Source organism: Typopeltis vanoorti, chromosome 26, assembly GCF_054136105.1.
Source record: "Typopeltis vanoorti isolate ZY-2024b chromosome 26, IOZ_Tvanoo_1.0, whole genome shotgun sequence".
NCBI classification, from domain to species: Eukaryota; Metazoa; Arthropoda; class Arachnida; order Uropygi; family Thelyphonidae; genus Typopeltis; species Typopeltis vanoorti.
In genome coordinates, this window is record NC_143574.1 from 14,137,662 (window position 1) to 14,156,253 (window position 18,592).

The window sequence follows — 18,592 nt, forward strand, 5'->3', positions numbered from 1 at the left end:
TGTGTGTGTGTGTGTGTGTGTGTGTGTGTGTGTGTGTGTGTGTGTGTGTGTGTGTGTGTGTGTAGTTCGATATAAAGATCATTTGAAGACAATCTGTGAAATGTGAGCACAAGAAATAAAATTAATCATAAATGCAATTAAAAATGTTGAATTAAATAAGCACATTCCAAATTAAAAACACTGAAGTTTACTGAAGCTTACCTCATATGTGAGAGAATTATATACAACAACTTTTCTATTAGCATCAGAGGAAGCCAAGTACTTTCCATCAGGAGAAAATGAAACATCGGTAATAGCCCCGCGATGCTCAAGGGCTGTCTTATGACTTAAGTTATAACCATTTAACAAATATATGTGAACAGAATTATCCTAAAAAAGATAGTGACAATTAAAAATTAATGACAATTATATAGAAGTAAAAGCTCTTTCACTTCACATTTAGATTCTTACTATAGACCAGTGGTTCCCAAAGTAACTTGTTCATTTTTTCATATTAACTAACAATACAATTCAAATTTGGAATATAAAAGAATTTCTGGAAATAAATTCTGAATAGTGTTCATCTGATAAGAGAATAATTTAGAGCAATTTATATAAATTGCTGATAGATGGTAGATGACCTCCATTGCCAAGTGAAATACCACTACCTTGATTATTGGGGAGAGGAGGGGGAGGTCTGAAATGATTAGTGCCATGTTAGATTCCCAGAGTGTATGCAGTGGGGCAGGGACTGGAAACCAGAGAGCTAGTGCCTTCCTTCCTCTTTGAGCATACAGCAGCAAAACAGTTCTGGAGACAGGCTTCCAGATAATGCATGGGACTGAACTAGATGGTAATGCATTTGTGGAGGCTTCATGATCAGCTGGGGCATAATTTTGCTACCATCCACATGGCCAGGATGTGCCTGGATGGAGGAAGTTGTGATTTCCATGTCATACTGTGAGGCGACACAATGGTATGGAAACGACGTCCTTATATGGGTAACATGTCAGAGTATCTCCTTTCACTGTATATTTCCCTCTTTTTCTCTTCACCTTTGTAACATTGACTGAGAGTAAACCTAAATAAATAGTGTTATTGTGGTTAAATTAAATAACTCCCCCTCCCAACCCTGAAAAATATTTAATTTAAAATCTCAATAATCTTGTGTTTTTAAACTTTATTGCACATTCACCTCAACATTTGTGGTATAAAGACCAACTTAAATAATATACATCACTGGAAGATATCCAAACCTAATCTATTTTTAGCAAACAGCAAATCTCTTCCATTACAATCACAACCCCTCTTAACTGTCAAACTACATTCCAAGGGTGACACATCTGCTTTTGTGTGATCTTATATTGCTTGCCAGAGGATACCTAATTTGAATCTCTCTCATTTTTGACCTTATGTAGCTTAATATTAACCTGCCTTATTGTCTCATTTGTTGGCTTTACCATTCCCTCAATTTTGTAAATCATTCTGACTTCTAACTTCTTATCCATGAAAATTAATTTCATACAATCCAAATTCCCTAACAGTGAAGTCATCTTCCTTGTTGATCAACATCCACAATTCTAATTGGTACTTTTTTTTCCCCTCCAAATTCCACTGACCAAGCTGGAAGGGAAGTATACAGATATTTGCTATAAGCAACTATTTCAAACAAACCATCTCCCAACCAGAATTCCTGATGATTCTCTCCACTCACCCAATATTCTGGATCTCTTTTTAACCAGTTCTCCATCCAGATACACTGTCAAGGTGACCACAACTTTTTTTGATAATTCAGATCAGAATTTCATCCAAGTTACCCTCACCTCATCCATTCATGACCTTAGATACATTAAAACTACAATGCCAAGTGGAAAGATCTGAGACTTTTACTTCTCTCCTTACTAAGAACATGACTTCTGTTCTCCAGATAGATACCTGCAGCAATCATATTATAGACATTATTGAAGTTGGAATGAAGGCCTTGATTCCAATTCTATTCAAAATTCTTATCCTATATCTCAGCCATGGTTTTCCAAAAAGTGTTAAGGACAGTCCAAGAAAAGAAAACAGCATATCATATGTGGCTTGAGACAAAAATCCTGGCTTTGTTCACAGCCTATATTTAAGCCTGGCAGAAACTCAAATCCCCCCCCCCCAACCCAGCACTATTTATCTCAACCTTCCAAACTACACACACTTTAACTTCTTTTGATCCAAGGGTGGCGTCTGCACATACATCCACTCTGACATACCTTGCCAGAGAGCACCCAACCTAGAATCACCCAACTTTGACCTTCTTTAGTTGTAAATATCCCTTCCCCACATTTATTTGCTGTCTCTATCGCTCTCCCAATGCAACCAACCGCTCTAAGCTCTAATTTCCTCTCCTTAAAACTTGATTTTCTCCAGTCCCACTTTCCCAACAGTGAAATTATCCTCCTAGGAGATTTTAATGTTCACAACACCAAATGCTTCCTCCTCCAGTTGTACAGATTTTTCAGGCAGAGATGCAGAAGCATTTGCCATCACTAACGACCTTACACAACTTGTTCAGATGCCAACCAGAATACCAGATAACCTGAACCACTCTCCCAACACGATAGAACTCTTCCTCACCAATGACCATTCCAAATAAACAATGGAAGTTGTGGGCCCTCCACCCTATGTATTCTGACCACAATCTAGTGTTCATCTCCTACTACACACAACAATGCTTACACAGCCACTCCCATACAAGAGTAGTTTGACATTATAACAGTGCCAGGTGGGACAGTCTCTGCAACTTCTATGCCACATTTCCATAATTGGACTATTGCTTCCAGCCTTCCAACCCAAACATATGCACAGAATTTATCACCAAAGTAATCCTGATATGCATTGAAACATACATTCCCCACATTACTCTGAACAGCCTAACTAAACCCTGTTCAACAAAAATGTGCCAAAGCTGTACAAATTAAAAACCAAACATACAGTAACTGACTCAAATCAAGAACCCCCATCCTCCTTTAGAACTTATACTGCAGCCCAAAAATAGATGCAAAAAACAATCAATGCTTCCAAAACAGAGTTTGAAGGAACTAAAAGCATCTCCTAGGAAACTAGCAGCCTGTCCAAAGAGCAGCCGAGCCTTTTGGTCTCTCTCTCCCTCCAAAGCAATTGGCCGTAACTTCTGGCCAACACTATTCCCACCCCTATCATACCCAGATGGCTCTATTGCATCATCACCAAAAGAAAAAGCCAATCTTCTGGCTTCACACTTTGCTTTAATGCATGCATAGCTGACAATAGTAAATGTCCCCCACCCATTCCAAATGCCCAACATACAAAGACCCCTATATCCTTTTGCTCGGAAAAGATCAGAAAAATACTGTTTAAATTAGACACAAAAAAAGTCTCCTGGCATTCTTCTAATTGTCCTGAATGTTTGTGCACCAGAGGTGACACCTATCCTATGTCGCCTGTATGTACTCTTACTCCACTGGTATCTATCCCACAGCCTGGAAATTGACTTACATTCAACCCATTACCAAAGAAGGGTGACAAGTCACTGCCTTAGACAAGGACAGTAGGTGACAAGTCAACTACTGTCCTATCTCATTCACCTCAGTCCTATCTAAAGTAATGGAAAAAATCAATTCCCAACTCCTACACTACCTTGAAGACACCCATCTAATAAATGACTGCCAGTATGGATTCTCACTGCTGATCAGGAAATCTGCTCACATAATATGTGAGAAGATTTCCTGTTGTCCAGAGATGGGTGACATATTATGTCACCCATCTCTGGACAACTATGGAGAAGTTTGGCAAATCTCAAGTGGTTGCACTTGATATCTCCAAAACTTTTCACTAGGTCTGGCACAAAGGCTTACTGAGCAAACTACCATCGTTTTGTCTCTCTTAGGACTTCTGCAGTTGGATTGCCAGCTTTCTGTTTGGATGCACACTATGTGTGATGGTTCCTTATCCTCTCACTATTCAACTAATGCTGGAGTTCCACAAGGTTCTGTCCTCTCACCAACTCTCTTCCTGCTATATATCAATGACCTACTTCAATCGACCTCCAACCCAATACACAGTTTTGCAGGTGACAGCATATTGCACTCCTTCCTTTCATTTGATAAACCTTACTCTTCACAACTCACCTCAACCTACAGAACATCACATCAACCCACTGCCCTAAATTCTGATTTCCAAGTCATCCTCCAATGGGAGTTCAGATAACCTCATCAATTTCAATGATAATAAAATTCAGTTCTGTCCTATTTCTCATAAAAAATAACCATTTCTTTCCAGTATTCTTTTTGACTATACCCAAATTTCCAGACAATTTGAGATTTCTCTTCTTGGAATTACCCTGACATCAAACCTCTCCTGGCACAAACACATCACAACCACTGCATCCTCAGCTTCAAAAAAAACTAGGATATCTCTTTCGATCAAGACGTTACTTCACACCTGAAGCTGTTAACATTATACAAATCACAAATCCACCTAGCTATTGAATACTGTTCTCACATATGGGGGGCTCCCGAAAAGCTCCCTTAAAATGCTTGACTCAATACAGAGGAGAGCAGTTAGACTTCTTAATGACCCATCTCTTACCAACAACTGAAATACTTGCAAATGGAATGAAGGCCTCAATGCACCCAAAACACCTAGACCACTATCCAAATTTTGGTTTTGAAGTGTGTGCATAGGTAGTGCAATAAAAAAAAAAAATTAGAATATCACAAGTGGCACAAGACTAAACTTCAGATACTCTCAGTCTACAAGGCAGCATGCAACAGTTGCATAAAGATCACTGTCCAATCCATAACAGACTTCAAAAGGGCCAAGAGAAAAAAAAAAAGTTGTCTCCTGCTCAAATGGCAGTCAAGGCACATGTCTCACACCAGATGATACCACTGTATGAGACTGATGAAGAGAAGATCGAGTTCCTTACATTACTCTTATTTTACAACTCCTGAACTGATGATCAAGGTAAAGTATTCCCTCCTACAATATATTAACTGTTCACTATATGCTTCATCTAGTCTTTGTCATAAACACATCAGAGAAGAATCCTAAATAGCTTGGATACCAACAAGTCTGCTACTCCTGATGGTATCTCCCTCCACCAAGTGTTTAAAACTTGTGCTCCTAAATGAACTCCCACCTTATGTTATCTTTCATAATCATCTATTTACCTTACCTATCCTAAAGAAAGGAAACAAGTCAGTCACTGTCATCACATTGCATTCACCTCAGTTCAAAAATGAGGTGATTATCAACTGTTTCACCACTAGGTGCCTTCCAGTTAATCAATCAGATTCTGTCATAATTAACTGACAGCAGATCTCTGATACATCATCACTCATCTGTAGAACCAAGTAACAGAAAGGTTTGGTGAAACCATGGGGTCATTCTAGATATTTCTACGGTTTATGATCAGGTCAGGTCATGATAAGAACATAAGAAAATACTAAAAATTAGTGATGTCAAAATGAATCGACTATATCACACTTGAAGGGATAAGTGCTGAAATCAGCATCAGATGATACAATTATTCTAATATAAAATTAAGTGCCACAAAATTTACCTTGGTTCCTCCAACAGCAACATCTGACTCTTTAGGATGTAGACTAATGCAACTAGGTTCATAATCAACAGGAAATGAAGACATTTTCTGTCCGCTGTCTACTACACATATCTAATTGAAAAGAACAAACTATTACTCAAATAAATGTAAAAATAACATTTTGCATTCAAAATGCTTAATTGTAAAATACTGAGATGCTCTCGGAAAAGAAATTAGATAGTTTTAAGAAGGAATGATTTATAACAATCAGTAGTTTTACAGGTAACCACTGAATGAATACCATCATATTTTCGAAACATAGCAGAATTTCATCTCTAATATTCTGAAGTGTAGAACTCTTTACCGATATCTCAGTACAACATATGCAGAGTGACTTTGTGATAAGTTCATATTTCTCTTTGTTTACTGAGTTCACTGCAATTTTCCATTTATTGAAAAGTTGCAATGAATATGTTTTATTGTTATTAAAAATTTGACATGAGATTGACTTTTTTTCTTTTTTTTGAAAATATCTGTAAAAATATAGTTCAGCAATATGCAGGGTTAGCCTGCAAAGAAGAGTTTTAATAGCATGGCTGAAACTTACATACATATTTTGTATGTATGTAACTTACATATTTTGAAGAGTACGTTCTGAAGTTTACATGGGTAAGTTACAAGTATTCTATGTGTGACCCTTTTGTAACACAACAAATGTTGCTGATGTAACAAACAAATTTCAATTTATAAAGTGTTTAAACTGTATTTCTTTTAGGCTAACCCTGTACAACACTAGAGAAAATTTCTGAGCAGCATGTCAGCAGTTTTCTCTACACTACAATATAGATGCTCCCTTACAAACTGTATATATTTCAATCATCACTGTGAAAAATGACTTAAATTTATGGTATATGAAAAAGGAAGAGCCTCATAGCCCAGTTGGTATAGATGAAGCCATTTGGTCGGAAAGACCTGGGTTCAATTCCTGTCCAAGACATGAGGAATCTTTATTTGGTCTCTTTCAACTAAAGGTGAGTTAGCCATTCTCATATGGAGGTGGAGGGTTTTTACACCTGGAAACTTGGGTTTTTGTCCCTCAGAATAGGACGAACCAGCCCCCTGAACACACATCTACAGACATAAGACATTCCTGGAATAAGGATTAACCAACCTATTCCATAGGATTTCGGTTTCGAATGCCTGCATAGTGAAGTGTGGGTCTACACATGAGTGTAAATCGGAATTAGAATGAAAAAGGAGCTCAAAACGTTTACTCTATGATCTCAAAGTTGCCACTTCAGGTGGTGTGTAGCATTACAGTTCTGACTAAAAGAAAAAAAAGTAAGTCCTTAACAGTGAACATGGATTGCTGTATGGTATGCAAAAATTAGCAAGGCCAAATAGCAAAAACAAACTATTAGTTTAAGTGTAGCTGTGTTGATTGCTTGGTTTTCAAAATGTTCTATAATAGAAGTTAACTATAGTGAAGGTGTAAAGGGAGGAAAGAACAAAACCTATTGCAGTCCCATCCACTCTTGTATATTTCCCTTTCCATAAGAAATAACTCTAATATATGGTGAATCTGAATAATTCAGTTATGTTAGGATGGGGGTGAGGAAGAAATGTAGCTTAATGAGGTCAAGGGTTTCTGTTAAAGCTACATTGGTGAATACTTAAGTAATATCAAAACTGACCATGATGTTAAATCTGTCAATGTTAGATTTTTTTATTAATGTTTTAAAGTGTACAGAAGTGTATACATTTTTAACAGATGATGTAGTTGCTTGTGTGTGTGTATGGGGGGGGGGGTGCAAAGTGATTTGGATAAATGTTCAGTTTGTAGATCAGGGGCTGTCTACTATTGGACAAAGAGGATGTCACGTGTATGAATTTTTGGGACTCCATATATCTGGGGTGGTCTGCCATGATAAGGTTTAAGCTTTTTTTGTTAATCTCTTTGAGCCAAGATGGGATCAACTATCATACATTCTTTCCATTCCTGTGGGGATCTTGCCTGCACTAACACTAATTATATAAATATGTCAAGGACCCAGCCAGTTTGGCTGAATATTAATTACTTTATGCAATAGCTCTGGAACCTCTTTTTCTGTCTCTTCATTCACTACTGTGGTAGCAATATTATGTTACATACCCCAGGTTAATAGATCTCAGTCCTCATTATTTAAACAATTGCGTCTGCTTATGACACAAGGGTTGTATCATAAGCAGATATACGCATCTTATTCCCACTCTATTTGTTCTTCAAACTCTAATGGCACATTCACAAACTGAATTTTTTTTTTCAAAGCTTCCCATTTACTGATATCTTTCTCATTCAGTAAAGATGCTATGGGGACAGAACACAGTATTCTCCTGAGTTTTCATAATTTCCAGCTTTCTAGTTTAACACATAACCTGCCCTAATTGGAATATCCATAAAGTTGGCTACTTCCCAGGTCAATATCACACTGCTACAAAATGGTGGCAAAGCAGTCATATCCTTAATTGAAATGTCAAATCTCAAAATCCCAAATTGTCAGCCCATTCCTTGTCCGTTCCAGGTATCCAGGTAGATACCTAACAGGGTGCACCACGAGAAGGTGAGGACTGGACATTAGGTCAGACGTTCTGGTCGGTTTTCCACATTCCTTTGAAGGCTATGTGGAGGTCTCCTCTCAGTTATATAGCTATGACCCTTAAGCACCCCCATTTACTGACACTGTTAATTTACTATATGATAATTACCCTCCGGATATTGCAAAAATTTTTGAATTTGTTATACAATCAGGATATTTCAGCTGGGAAAACAAGATCTACAAACAAGTTGAAGGTACTGCCATAAGTAGCCTTCTGTCTCCACCTTTGGCAAACTATTTTTTGAACCATCTGGAAGACACCTTGTTCTCATCCATTCATCCCAGCCCTCTCTTTGGTTTCGTTATGTTGATGATGTCTTTGCTATTTGGCTGCATTCTGAAGAGGAACTTACTACATTCCTATAACAGATCAATAGCCTTCACCCACGCATTCAGTTCACCATCGAAAAAGAAAAGACTGGTAGTTTACCTTTCTTGGACATCCTTCTTACACGCACAGCCTCTGATAATTTATCAACCAGTGTTTATCGAAAAACCAACCTTTACTGGCAGATACATTCATCAAAAGTCTGCTCATCACACCTCTCAAAAAATTGGTGTTATCAAGTCTTTAATTAATAGAGCACATAAAGTGTGCTCCTCTCCCTCAAGTTTACAACAAGAACTTTTCACTATCAAAATGTTAATGGAATTTAATGGTTAGAACCTTAATCAAATCCAGCAGATAATTGACTCCTATGTTTCAACACTTCACGTTCCAATCCCTTATATTTCTGGCATCTTGGAACCGATTGGCAGAATTTTGAAGAAGTATCATCTCATTCCCACATATTTTCCTATCAACAAAATTTCTCACCTCTTGCCATCTACAAAAGACAAACTGGCACCTCTATCATTAGCTGGCATTTACCAGATACTGTGTGAATCAGTATGTAATTTAACATACTTTGAACAAACAGGCTGTTCTGTGGAAAAAAGAATGAATGAACATCAATATTATATCGAATACACGAAACCGCAAAAGTTTGGTCTGGCACAACATCGTATTGACACTAAACACAATATCCAGTGAGATAAAGCTCGTCTTCTCCATAGATGCAAGTTTAAATATGAATGGCTTTTCAAAGAAAGTTGCGAAGCCCTTTTACATCGGCCAAATCTGAATCAAAATGATTGTCTCTCTCTCTCTCCCAAAAGTTTGGGAGATTCTTATCTTATGCGACCATCAAAGAAAGTTTTTAAGAATTATTTAATAATATTTATTAATATTAAATTCTAGCATGCAAGTTTTTAATTGGTAATCCACCGACTTATGTATTTTGTATTCCATTCCTTTGAACTGCTTGTTGTCTACACTGATGATGTACTGTTAATTTCAGTAAGAAATATTTGTACCCTTTATTTCATTAAAGTTAATTACTGTGGTTATCATGTAATTTATTATTTATAGTTATGTCACAGGTATCCCTAAAGATTAGATCTTCTATTCTTACATTTTTACCAGTCTTCTCATGAATTACCATATTTACTTGAATATAACTCGCACTTTTTTCCCCAAAATTAAAGTTAAAAAATCGGGGTGCGAGATATATGCAGGGATTTTCGTAAACTAAAGTTTTTCAGGAAAAAAGAAAAAGAAACTAAATTGACATTATAAGTAAATCCTCAGTATTCATTATAATTTATACTTGCTTACGTTATTTATAAAATGAATGTATTTAAATTTTAATTATCAACGTTATTTATGTGATTGGAGACTTACCTTCATCATACAATATATTTAAATCTTTAGAGACAGTGCTTCTGTAATTAAAACAGTTTCATTATTGGTGCAGTAGTAACAAAAGATCGCACGACTCAATGACAAAGGCAAACCAATGATTGAGTTGAAATGCTGATTCTCTAACTGAATTCTAAAATATCTGAAAACTGCCATAACAACATTCACTATTTCTTTTAAAGTTTTAAAACTTTTTTGAGTGTGAGGTATATGTGAAACTTATTAATTTTTTCGCAAAGTAAAATTAGGGGTGCGAGATATACGTGAGATCGAGTTATGTTCGAGTAAATACAGTACTTAGCCTGCTTTTAAGCCAGGTTTGCTTGAAAACATTTTTCTCTGTATTCTGTAAGGTGGACCTGCTGGCTTCTTTCCTAGGACAATGTCTCTCTTTGACCCACCATCAAATTCAGATTTTTCTATTCTTGCAAGCAATTAACCACCTGCCTCCCTAATTGAATCAACGAACATTTTCTTCAGAATTGCTACTCAATCTACAAGGTCTGGTCACTGTTTTAAAAACATTTTCATTTTTTTTTCTCCAGTAATATTTGTATATTTGAGTCTAAAGTTCATATGTGAAAACCGACATTCTTCTTAATATTTTTACACATTTCTTTTCAATATTATTATTATACAACACCTCCAGGAGATAGAAGACTCATCGAGAGAGGGTATCTGCTGTATAACTCTGTTTCCACCACTCGTCCACCAACTGATTGCAACTACACCAACGCCATCTAATGCCGACCACCACCACTAGTATTCCCACAGACAATCACAAACATCCATGCCCATGACAGGATTTGAACCCCCAGCCTTTTGGCTGGAGAGCAGATATGCTAACCACTCGGCCGGCCAGACTGGCCATTATTTGATCAACATTTTATATGATCATCATATGATCGTCATTTTATCTGCTCTAGGCTAAGTGGTGATCACTTTCTGTTTAAAAATATCCTATATATTCAGTGTAAAAATTAATAAACAAGGACAGCCAGTAAGACTTACTTTTCTCCTTGTGAATTTATGAACAACTTTTTATTACATTCTAGAATTTTAAGGTAATTCTTGTCATCTGGTCTAATGCAAGTGCAATCTTAAAAATAAGGAGAATGACAAAAGATATAGTATCTCTTATCATTCAGGATATAATATAATGGCTTCATTAGCTTATGCAACTCACTGTCTAGTCATCTGATGTGTGACTTCCCACCAATGAAAGGCTGTTAGCCTACAGGACATTAGTATTAGCACCATGGGCAGGCTAAAGGTTATAATACAGAAACCATACTCTTAAGAGACCAAAACCTGGCATTTATTTTCTTAAGCTATTTTCACCACTTTGTGTGGTCTAACAAAGGCATTCATACACATCCATGTGTCAGGGTGGTATCAAATCCACAGCTTGCTGACTGGAAAGTGGACATACTAATAATTCTCAAAACATGGATGGCTGAAGTGGCATTAGGAAGTTCAGTTTGGCCTGTAGAGGAAGGTTTCTGTATGTAGCCTTTAGCCTACTATGTTACACTGTACTATATAGGTTTACAGTCTTTCCATGAACATCTTGAATTTAAAAAATAATAATGGAAGCTGTGGTATAGCAACTGGCACAATATCTTGCACTCAATGGCCATCCTATATTAAAAACTAATAATCCCTGCAACAACAGGTCATGCCAGTGACGAGTTATCAGTCAGAAGGGGCGATAGGTTTGTAGTATGTCATATAGTGAGTCTCACTATCTAGAACGCCATTTCCCAAACCTTTCCTACGACGGAACACTTCACAAATCCTGAAATTTTCACGGAACACCTTGGTTATTTTGTAATGCATTAATTAATAATTAATTGTTAATTTAGCTGATTTTTATTATTAATTAATAATTAGTAATTAATTAAACACCAATTAAACATAAACATCATTAAATTAATTTGTGCTGATTTTCATTGACATATCCCATTCTGATCACCAAAAATGTATATTATTATTATAAGTACTTACAAGTGAATGCAGACTTTTTCTCCTGTATGCTGGTAGTTTTCCCCTTCGTTTTGTACATCCCAGAGATCGCATCGTAGGCTGGTGGTGAATGACTCACTATCTGTGGTGTCCCAAACACCTTCAATAAGAGATTTCTTAATACCAAAATTAAATAAAGTTCCTTGTCTCTTATTCATATTAAAATTTAAATCTGCAGGCCTATTACTTTTAAAAAATCACAGCACTATGGTTTCAAAACTTTAACCCTACAATACGAACTTGTGAAGTAAGTATACAGTATTACTAGATTTGAGAACCGGATACAGACTACCTTGATCTTCAATTTTAGTGGAAAAATTTTCTTTATACTTCCTTGCTGATTGGTCACTAACATCTGCAACACAGATGTTATTTCGTTCAGTTATGAGAACAGAGGATACACCGCCCATTGTTGCAATTGGCTTGCAGGCAATTTTTATGATCGGTCATAAACAGCGGTATTCTCTTTCCCGATTGTTGAAAGATTTCTGTGTGAAAATTAATAATTCATGAATATTTCCATGTTTAAAAATATGCTGCTTGGTCACTGACATTTGCTACACAGATGTCATTTCCTTCAGTTTATGCTGCCCATTGTTATAATCTGCTTGCAGGCAATTTTTATGACCAGTCATAAACAGCGGTATTCCCTTTCCCAAATGTCGAAAGGTTTCGATTTGTGAAAATTAACAATAATTCATGAATACTTCCATGTTTAAAAATACACAGCTTGGTCACTAACAATTGCTACACAGATGTTATTAGGTGTTCTGGGTCTGAGCTTTTCGACATATTCACGAATATTATTTTCCTCAGAATATTTCCACTATAAAATATTTATTCATGAAAAATGCTTTGAAAACTAAAATGATAAATTCCAGAACTTCTCGCGGAACACCAGTGTTCTGCGGAAATCCTGATCTAGAATATGCTGCAAACCTTGTGCTTCTGTTGTGGACAGAGTCAGATCTAAAAAACAAAAAATAATCATAGTGTGTGTGTGTGTGAGATGGGGAGGAACAAAACAATTTTTGCTGCCACTATTACAAAGTTTTGAAATTTTAACTATTTTCTGAAAGCAAAAATGTACTTTTCTGTTTGGTAAAAATGCTGAAGTAGAAATTCAGCAAAAACATAAAAAGTCTCTCCAAATTTTACTTTGTAGGCTCTCTTTAGCAAATAAATCTATGAGCTGAATCTATGCACAGAACAAAAATCTATGTTTTTGTTCTGTGTTTTTTGTAAATCATGAACTGTTATCTTTGTTATTTCAGGCACATTAAGAAATGCAAATATTTGTTCAATTTTTTTGCACTTTCTATTGTAGTCTCTATTTCTGTAATTATGCAGTCAAAAATGAGGTTAGGTTCTCAATTAAAAACACTCTTTAAGGTGACCATATTCTTAATTCATCTCAAGACAACTTAAAATTTTCTTTCTGCTTAAGACAGGTAGAAATGTTTATGTTGGCAGTATGTGTTAAGTTTTTCTTAATGGTTTTAATTTACAACACAGGAATAAGAAAATATTTAGTTACTTATCTATTTTCTTATTATTATGTTGTAAATTAAAACCATTAAAAAAAACTTAATATTTCTACTTAAGAACTTCCATTCTCATTCTTGCAGCAAGTGTTTTTGCTTCTTGAGCGGGATGTCTCATTCCTTGCAAAATGAGACAGGCAAAGTTCATCCTCTTACAATATGATACAATTGTTATTTCACATGTTTGCTTCTGGTTTTCTTCACGTTTGACATATAATTTCGATTGTTTCATTTTTGCTCTGTCGTTAAGCTCTGCCAGAAGCAAGTGCAACATTTTGTCCCTTCCCAGATCTGTCCCTGGCTGTAGGATATCATGCCATGTCAATTACGGTACCCCTGGCATTTTACTACATTGCAAATATCTACTACAACCTAATTAAATAAAAATAGTGGAATTGATGTTAACATTAGGGGAAGGTGTAATTTGTCTTTATTTTTTTTTTCACCTTTTAATACTTTTTCACTTAGGTAGTGAAATGTTATAGCATAATGTTAAAAATAAAGCTGAAATAAAATTAATATCACAAAGAAAGCTTACATCATTGATGCCTGCAACAAGTAATATAGTGCCATCTCTAGTAGTAATACCTCGTGGTTGACAGTCCATCTTTATCTCAGCAGTTCTATAAAATATATGTATATAAAAAGAGTGAATTTCTCTAAATTTTCAATTGTTAATGTTTTTGAAATTTAATTCTGCAAGACAACTTTAAAAACTTACGCATAATGGTTTGTAGCTAAGTTTATTGATCTCACTGTGTCATCTAATCCACAGGTATAAACTGCTTCACTATTGGCAGCCATGTCCTGTACCTGATTACTGTGACCTTTCCCCTGAACTCTGTCCTGATCTCCAGTAGCGGCATCCCAAAAAGGTGAATATGTTAAAGAAATATCAAGCCAACTGCAAGGTATCAAGACAGTACAAAATTACCCAATAACAAATTTACAAACTTCTAAATGTGAAGCAGTATTTCCAAACAGAAATCATACATTTTTGTATAGCAACAAGGAAACATCTCAGCCCTTTTATCTCATAATAATCAAGACTGAAGGCATTTGAACTGATGCAAAAGCAGGGACTAAATCACACATTTGCCTACTTTGTATTTTTTTTTTCTGAAAATTACCATAGCTGAGTTTCTCTACTTCAGCTAAAGGGACACCTTATCACACAGAATGACTATTAAGATAAAAAATTAATGAAACAATTAAACTTTTTACACCCAGATGGTAAGAAATTGCTTTCAAGAGAAAGAGCAGAATTTTAATCCCCAAGAGATAGTAAATTGTCAATATTACAATAAACAAATTGGAATTCTCATTTACCAGCTTACTGGTTATGTTTAAGGAATTAAAATTCAAAACAAAAATTTAATATATTAAGTGCAGATTTTTTACACACTTATGACATAATGAAGATAATTTGATATACACTTATCTATTTTTTTTCACTTTAAGCAGTTCTATCTGGTCCTCAAATCAGATACTTAAATGGTTTGATTGATCATGTGTTATAATTTCTATAGCTTCTGTTCAGCCTGCAACTATTAAAAACTGATAAATCACATCATTTCATTTTAATGATTTTATATAAATGTGATCTGTTTTTAACTTTTCTGTTTGAAGAAGCATAACACAGCTACATACTTCAACTCTCGCTACAGCAAATTTGTAATAGCTTTTTATAGCAAAAGGTTAAGTGAAAGTATTTTGGAGGAAAATATCTTGTCCTAGAATGGTTCATGAGTATATACTTGCAAAAGGATGCGATTCATTGGGTAACCATGACTTGTCATTTTCCAACATTTCAATAAGGCCAATGTTAATAAATGAAGTGCTCATTATAGTGAACTTCTGAAATAGCCTGTATGCAAATTAAAAAACACACCCTGTGCTATTAGATTTCAGTTGGGACTTTTTTTTTTTTCCTAGCAGTACATAATACACATTTTATGAAACAGTGTATGCTATTGTATTATTTATTATAATCTTCTCAACACAAAGTGGAACTAAGTTATGCATTTTTTTTTCTCTCTGAAAATCATTAACTGTGTATGCTACTTACCAATGATCATTACTGCGTCAATAGTATCTAGAAAATAAGTTTATTTCATCGTAATACTATAATTCTGAGCAGAAGATTTTAAAAAATGGTTGTGCTCAATGTCTATGCTCTAAAAGCCAGAAATTTTTAATTTAACACGTTCGCTGCCATGCTACTTTGGCATGGTCTGTTTCCCTACGCTGAGCAGTTTTACTTCTTCAAGGTCAGTACGATAATCTCGTTACCGGAGGTAAACGTCCTACGAGTACACTCGTAGTTGGCTTGTACAGAGCATATACGGTCTATGAGAATACACAGTTTTGATGCTAGCCCCACAAGCCAAGGATTTTCACTTCAAGGTCACTACAATAATCTCGTTCCCGGCGGTAAGCGTCATACGAGTATACTCGTAGCTGGCTTGTGAAGCAGGTTTACCCACTACGAGTATACTCGTAGTTGGCAGCGAACGTGTTAATACACACCAAACTACCAATATACAAGAGAGTGGTGAACCAATTTTAATACATGAAGCAGAGAGTTTGGTTAAAGACAAAACAGTTGATTAACAACAGTGGGACTGCAGATATGAGATTTGTTGGAAAAATAGAGGGAGTGAAGAGATGGCCTAAATGACAGAACAATATGAAAAGTCAAAATATTTAAGAGATCAATGACATCCCCATGCCTCTGATAGTTTCATACTCAAGTTTTATAACACTTAACAGTATGGAAGAAAGTTTAAATTCATCCCATTCCATAAAAAAAGATTAAAATCTCACATCAAACTATCGACCCATTGCTCTCACCTCAGTCCTGCAAATGTTCATGTTCACTAGCAGTCAACTTCAAAATCAATCAATTAATGACAACTGCGAATGAATTCCTTAGCTGGATTCACAACATGTGCCATCGAAAGGTTTAGAGAAATGTTTGCACTTGATATTTCTATTTCATTGCTGTTTTCAAGTAAGTTTTGAATTTTAATGCTCAAGTTAAATTTCTTCATCCTTGCTCCTAATGTGGATGAAGAAATTTAACTTGGCAAAAACCATCATCAATTTCCTGCTATGTATCTCCAAGGAGTGTTCTGGTTATAATGAAAGCACTACATGATTAAGTTTATATTATTATTAATCTCCTATCAACAATTTTCATCCAAATCAGTCTATTACTTCTGAACACCTCAATATTGTCATATCTAATATTTTGTGCTTCTAAGGCACTTTTGATTAAATCAATCCACCTAAAACCTTGGCTTTCTTACAGGTCTTTTTTTCTTGAATGCTGATAACGTCAAGTTTCTTTTCTAATATCTTCATTTTTAATATGATTCTGCCATTGATGACATCGGTTCCACCACTAATTTTTCTCAGAACCCTCATATCAGTGGTCTCTAGTCTCTGATCAAATGGTTTATTTCTAATCCAACTCTCAGATCCATAACTTAAAACTGCTTTGAACACTGTCATATGTACTGCTAGTTTGCTGTTTTGACTAATATCTCTCTTATTCCATAAAAATTTATTCAGATAGCTACCCACCATACCATCTATGCTTATTCTGTTGCCTACTTCCAGATTTATCCTGCCATCTTCACTAAAAACTGTGCCTAAACAGCTGAAATGTTTTACCTGTTCTATAGGATTCCACTCAGAATACAGCTGAAGTTTTCTATGCTCCTGCCTATTTTCATAGTTTTGGTCTTTTTATTGCCAATTTTAACGGCAAGTTTGTTACAGCTGTTATTCAATGCTATTCATCATCTGCATAAAGCAAAGAGTTAAGTTTGACATCTCCAATTCTAATGTCAACCCTAATGGTGCTTTCTTTCATAATGTGATCTATGAAAGAAAGTGGCATTAGGGCTGATATTAGAATTGCTTTCATATCAAATCATGTTCCTGTATTTGCTTCAATTCTACCTACTAACTGACAACTTAAATATAGACTATGTACTGCTCTGCATAATGTTCCATTCATAACTGAAGTGTTTTGAAAAGCTTTTCTATGGGAATCTTGTCATATGCCTTTTCCAGATCTACAAAACTTAAATATACAGATCTTTGTCTTATTCCAATGATTTCTCAACTATCTGTTTTAAAGTGAAAATCTGATCTTCATAACCTCTATTTGGCCTAAACCTAGCTTGTTCTTCTCCATGTTTCTCTTCCACAATCTTTCTCAACTTCTTTTCAAGTATGCTTGAAAGGAACACACAGAGAAATTTTGTAATTCTCACATTCAGCTTTATTCCTTATTTAATAGATGGGTACTATTGCAGCAACTACTCCAATCAGAATTCAACCTTCTGACCATGTAAAAAATCTGAAATAAATTTTTTCATTTACCTTTGTTTCAAATTGATTTTATCATGTATAGAATGGAAATCATGAAATTTTACAACTGCACAAGAATATCACTGTATATCTATCTATCTATCTATCCATCCATCTATCTATCATCCATCTATCCAGTCCCTAGAAGCCACCATACGCTCACACCTAGAGCACTCTGCAAGAGGAGCACTAATAAGAGCACGACGCAAACATATTAACTTCGCAGATGCCCCTACAAAGTATTTCTTTTCACTAGAAAAACGCCAACAAGAGTGCACCACTATATCTGCTATTAAAACAGATAATGGAAACATCATAGAAAATGATGACGAAATCCTCTTATATACCTTGCAGTACTACAAAAATTTGTACCAAGCCAACCCAACATCTATGGAGGCCACGAATAAAATTCTCTCCGATGTGAAAAGACTCTCACCAACAACAAGGAGTAACACAGAACTCCCTATCACGTTACACGATCTGAAAACTGCCTGCACCTCCTTACCTAAAGATAAATCTCCTGGCATAGACGGGCTCACCACTGAATTTTATCAGTCCTTCTGGGAACAGCTTGGACCTATCCTCTACAGAGTATTTGTCGAAGCGAATACCAATGGCTTTCCACTCAATATGACAACATCAGTTATCAAACTCATTCCAAAGAAAGGAGACGCGACGAAACTAGGAAACTGGAGACCCATCTCTATCACAAACACCGACT

At 35.6% G+C, this 18,592-nt stretch overlaps 1 protein-coding gene across 1 annotated transcript in view; it reads right to left on the minus strand.

Annotated features, from left to right (window-relative positions):
- Window positions 1-18,592, minus strand: part of flr (actin-interacting protein 1 flr) — a 219,278-nt gene that overhangs the window by 36,535 nt on the left and 164,151 nt on the right. Inside the window, exons 11-14 of the mRNA XM_090414883.1 lie at window positions 14,210-14,363; window positions 14,027-14,111; window positions 5,564-5,674; window positions 202-369 (exon numbers count right to left, since the gene is read on the minus strand). Coding sequence (XP_090271009.1) covers window positions 202-369; window positions 5,564-5,674; window positions 14,027-14,111; window positions 14,210-14,363 — 518 coding nt within the window. The remainder of the gene's footprint in view (window positions 1-201; window positions 370-5,563; window positions 5,675-14,026; window positions 14,112-14,209; window positions 14,364-18,592) is intronic.